This window comes from Achroia grisella, unplaced genomic scaffold (assembly GCF_030625045.1).
Source record: "Achroia grisella isolate CSIRO2021 unplaced genomic scaffold, CSIRO_AGI_Agris_v1 utg6051, whole genome shotgun sequence".
NCBI classification, from domain to species: Eukaryota; Metazoa; Arthropoda; class Insecta; order Lepidoptera; family Pyralidae; genus Achroia; species Achroia grisella.
Genome location: NW_026712961.1, coordinates 242,693 through 246,287, shown reverse-complemented (window position 1 = coordinate 246,287; position 3,595 = coordinate 242,693). Strand labels below are relative to the sequence as shown.

At 25.1% G+C, this 3,595-nt stretch overlaps 1 protein-coding gene across 1 annotated transcript; it reads right to left on the bottom strand.

Moving 5' to 3' along the window:
• Positions 1-189: 189 nt before the first annotated feature.
• LOC131848944 (uncharacterized) lies at positions 190-3,582 on the bottom strand. The gene is made up of 3 exons (XM_059198904.1): positions 3,379-3,582; positions 3,096-3,249; positions 190-2,656 (listed from the first exon to the last, which is right to left on the bottom strand). The coding sequence occupies exons 1-3, from the start codon at positions 3,447-3,449 to the stop codon at positions 2,297-2,299; spliced, it is 585 nt and encodes a 194-aa protein (XP_059054887.1). The 5' UTR covers positions 3,450-3,582; the 3' UTR covers positions 190-2,296.
• Between the last annotated feature and the right edge of the window lie 13 nt (positions 3,583-3,595).

Genomic DNA, 3,595 nt, shown 5'->3' with positions numbered 1-3,595 from the left:
TGTGTTGCAAATATTAAGTTTAGTTTCATTATTTTATTGTGTGTATATGTTAGTCATTTATTAAAATACTTTATTCTTTGACGATAACACCAGTGGATAATTAATAAGTAATAATTATTATGATCACTTGTATTATATTTACACGTAATTCACGTCATAATTTCATACATTCGTACATAGATAGTACATAATTAATTATTACAATAATTTTTCAGTTGACCTTTGAATGTCTCTAGAGAGATTTCGTGTTTCTGGTGTTAGATATAAAGAGCCCAAATCTGTACCGTCGTTATTATAAATACGACTGATGAAATTTAATTAGAATTTTGATAAAACTAATTTTATTGAAATCTTATAATAAAATATTAGTTTTGAGTTTTACTAATAATTGTAATCAATCAATAAAATATGTTTATGTAAAAGGAGTGTGTTTACTTCTATTAAATATATTACCGTAAATTAACAGATTATAGATGATGTTTATTAAAACCCTAGATTATTATAAGAGACACCACATGTATTTATTAAATTATTATATTATATATATTGAACAATTTGAAAAATGGGATGAAATTACATATATTTTTTGCTAAATATTAATCAATATGTTTTTCATCTACTTAATTTAAATAATACTTAACCAGGTTTTTCTAAAATGATTATTTTCTTATCCCTTTCGCAAATTGATCAATTAAACAAATAAATTAAGTTTAATGAGTGTGCGCTCAACATATAATGTAAAAAGGGCACAAAACTGTATAGCGTTGTTTTAAATTGAATTTGTAAATATTTTGCTACGAAACCGTAATTTTTGATATTGCTGTGTAAATATTATCAAATAATTGTTTTTAAATATATGCAAGTATATTAATATCGTAAATTGTATTGGTTCCTTGATAAAATGGAGTATTTGAATATTGTAGCGGAAATCTTGTATTATAACACTAACGGAAATATTACACAATGGACATGTATTTTAAAACAATGTTAATAATTAGGGTATCACACATTTAAGCAATTTTTATAAATTAATAGATTTTTGTAGATAATTACATTCTATTTTAAATTAATTGTTATTTATTTAATTAAAATAATACAGCATGTTGTAATTTCATACAAGTTTCTCAAGTCCCTATGCTCACAATGTGGTCTGATATAAGTTAACAAAGTCTTCGCGTAACTTTAGAAATTGTAAAATACGTGAATTGATTATTTTGTATATCAAATTTGAATTTACATTCAGATCTGAGCATTACACATTTCTATAAATATAAATATTGCATTACTCCAAATCAATTATATGTAGCAAAGAAATGTCCAATATTTGTATTGCATTTTAATATATTAAGGGTACATATTTTTCTTATTTATGTTGATATAACTAATTTATGGCATGCTTTATAATACTCAAGTGGATTGTTCTTTATGTGATAATGTCAATTAGATTCTTTAATAAACAATTATTTTGTTATATACATACACAGTAGTATTCTTAAGTAAATCTTCAAAGGTTTACAACTAAATCAGTATTTAAAATCACAAAGTTGATACCTTGGTAATGTTATTATCATGTAATTTTCTTTTTTACTTTTCTTTATTTAACATAATAAAAGATTTATGTATTTCACCTAAATTTTGATGATTTTATAATTTATGAAGTATGAATATATTTGCTGTGATATTTTATTTATTGTCAGTTTTTATAATTCTTAATTTAAAAGCAGATTTACAACTTCGTTAAATGAATATAAATATTGAGTATTAAATATGCGTATTATTTTTCCTTTGGATGAAAAATGTTAACATAGTGGGTTGCTCTGATTTAAATATGCTCAATTTATCAGAGACTCACTCTCTCTCTCCTTGCTATGTGTATCACATGGTGATGGTGTCAATTTTATGTTCTGTGACAAACATGTAAAATATTATTAGAATTACAATAATTTTATTTCAAAATTTACATGTATTTTATTTATACATCAATTTAGTAATTTTTATTAATAAGTGTATAAATTATTACACTTATTACTAATAATACACTCTGTATTGAAATCTTCCTTCTGCCTTGTTGCTATATTGTGTATTATATTTTACTCACTTCAAAAACTTGCCTCTTTTTGTACTATAAATTACAAGTAAATGTTCACATCCACATGTATATTTTACACATTATGTTCCTCATGTCTTTATACATAAGGTCTTCAAAGAGTGATTGGTATTGTATAGCTGTATATAATAATTATCTTCATTTACTACTATATAGTTATCAGTATTGATTAATACCATACTAGGTATGTTAGTCACACAAAACTCTACCACTTGACACGAAATAATCATGAATGTCATTAAAATCGTTTTTCATGACTAGCTTAACTTCCTCATATGTAAGGCACTTGTTTTTAATTATATGTAACTTTTTTCTTAATTCTACTAATTCTTTATCTCTGTGTCTGAGGGATTGTTGTAGTATTTTAATTTTTTGTTGCATCATTTTTTCATTAGGGCTAGTCAAAGAAGCCTGTATACCAATATGATGTAATTTTTTTTCTTTAAAGCTACCTGATAAATTGCATTGTGAGTATTCTTCTATCTCATCAGCATCATCTGAATGACTTGGCAAATGAGACTTGGTTTTACATGATTCACTAGTAATTGGCTGTAAAAAAATTATAATTTACTTACTCCAAATAACTTGCAAACAACTACTTTTTTTGAACAGACAGGGGCTGCGAGAATAGCATTGCCTAGTGGCCCCAATGGGCCTTGTATGTATATCATTGAATACAGTATATATATAAATAGTACTTAGTATAAATTTAATATTAATTAAAAAAAAATAAAAACAGATCTAAAATTATTATATTTAAATGTCATCTTCTGTAATTGGTGCTATGCAGTGTAAGTCTTGTGCCTACACTAATGATTAGTGTAGGCACAATCTAATATATCATTGAGTTACCAATTCATAACTTTAAAACACATACATGTTTTAATATGTTTTTACTTTGTTAAATTTCCTCTAAGGTTGTTATCAGATAATTATATTATTAAGTCATTTATAAGCATATTTACGAAGAAATAATAATAATACATACCAAACCTGAAGGTACAGTATCATTTTTTAATGTAGCTAAAATCTTTGGTTTAAAAACTTCTAAGTGTTGGTTACAAATCACAGCGCTACGTGAAGTTATCGGTTCTCCTAGGGCTTCGCACCATTTGGCGCGTATTTTTTCATTTTTTGGAATCCTGTAAATTTAATATGGCTAATAAAGACTATTTCATATGGTTGTTCTGCACAGGTATGTTTTTCTGTGTACAATACTCTTGTCTGTACATTATTATAATTTTGAGAAATAGAAAAAAGAATATACCTACTTATGGAACCAAACACCACAGTTTGAAGCACTTTCAATTTTACATCCCCTTACACAGCAAATTTTTACCATTTTCGATATTTTAGTTGACGAAGACCTATAATAAAATACCACTAAAATATGATTACTATAAAAAATGATACTTTAATGTGAATATTACTTAATATTTATAAAAATCCATAAATATTCAAGAAAACATTTTGTTTCGTTTGTAAAAA

Excerpts from the sequence above, each read along its gene's own strand:
- LOC131848944 (XM_059198904.1), bottom strand. The coding sequence starts at position 3,449 with ATGGTAAAAATTTGCTGTGTAAGGGGATGTAAAATTGAAAGTGCTTCA. Across the intron at positions 3,250-3,378 it reads TGTGGTGTTTGGTTCCATAA|GATTCCAAAAAATGAAAAAA; the intron begins GTAGGTATATTC and ends TTAAATTTACAG. Across the intron at positions 2,657-3,095 it reads ATACTGTACCTTCAGGTTTG|CCAATTACTAGTGAATCATG; the intron begins GTATGTATTATT and ends ATTTTTTTACAG.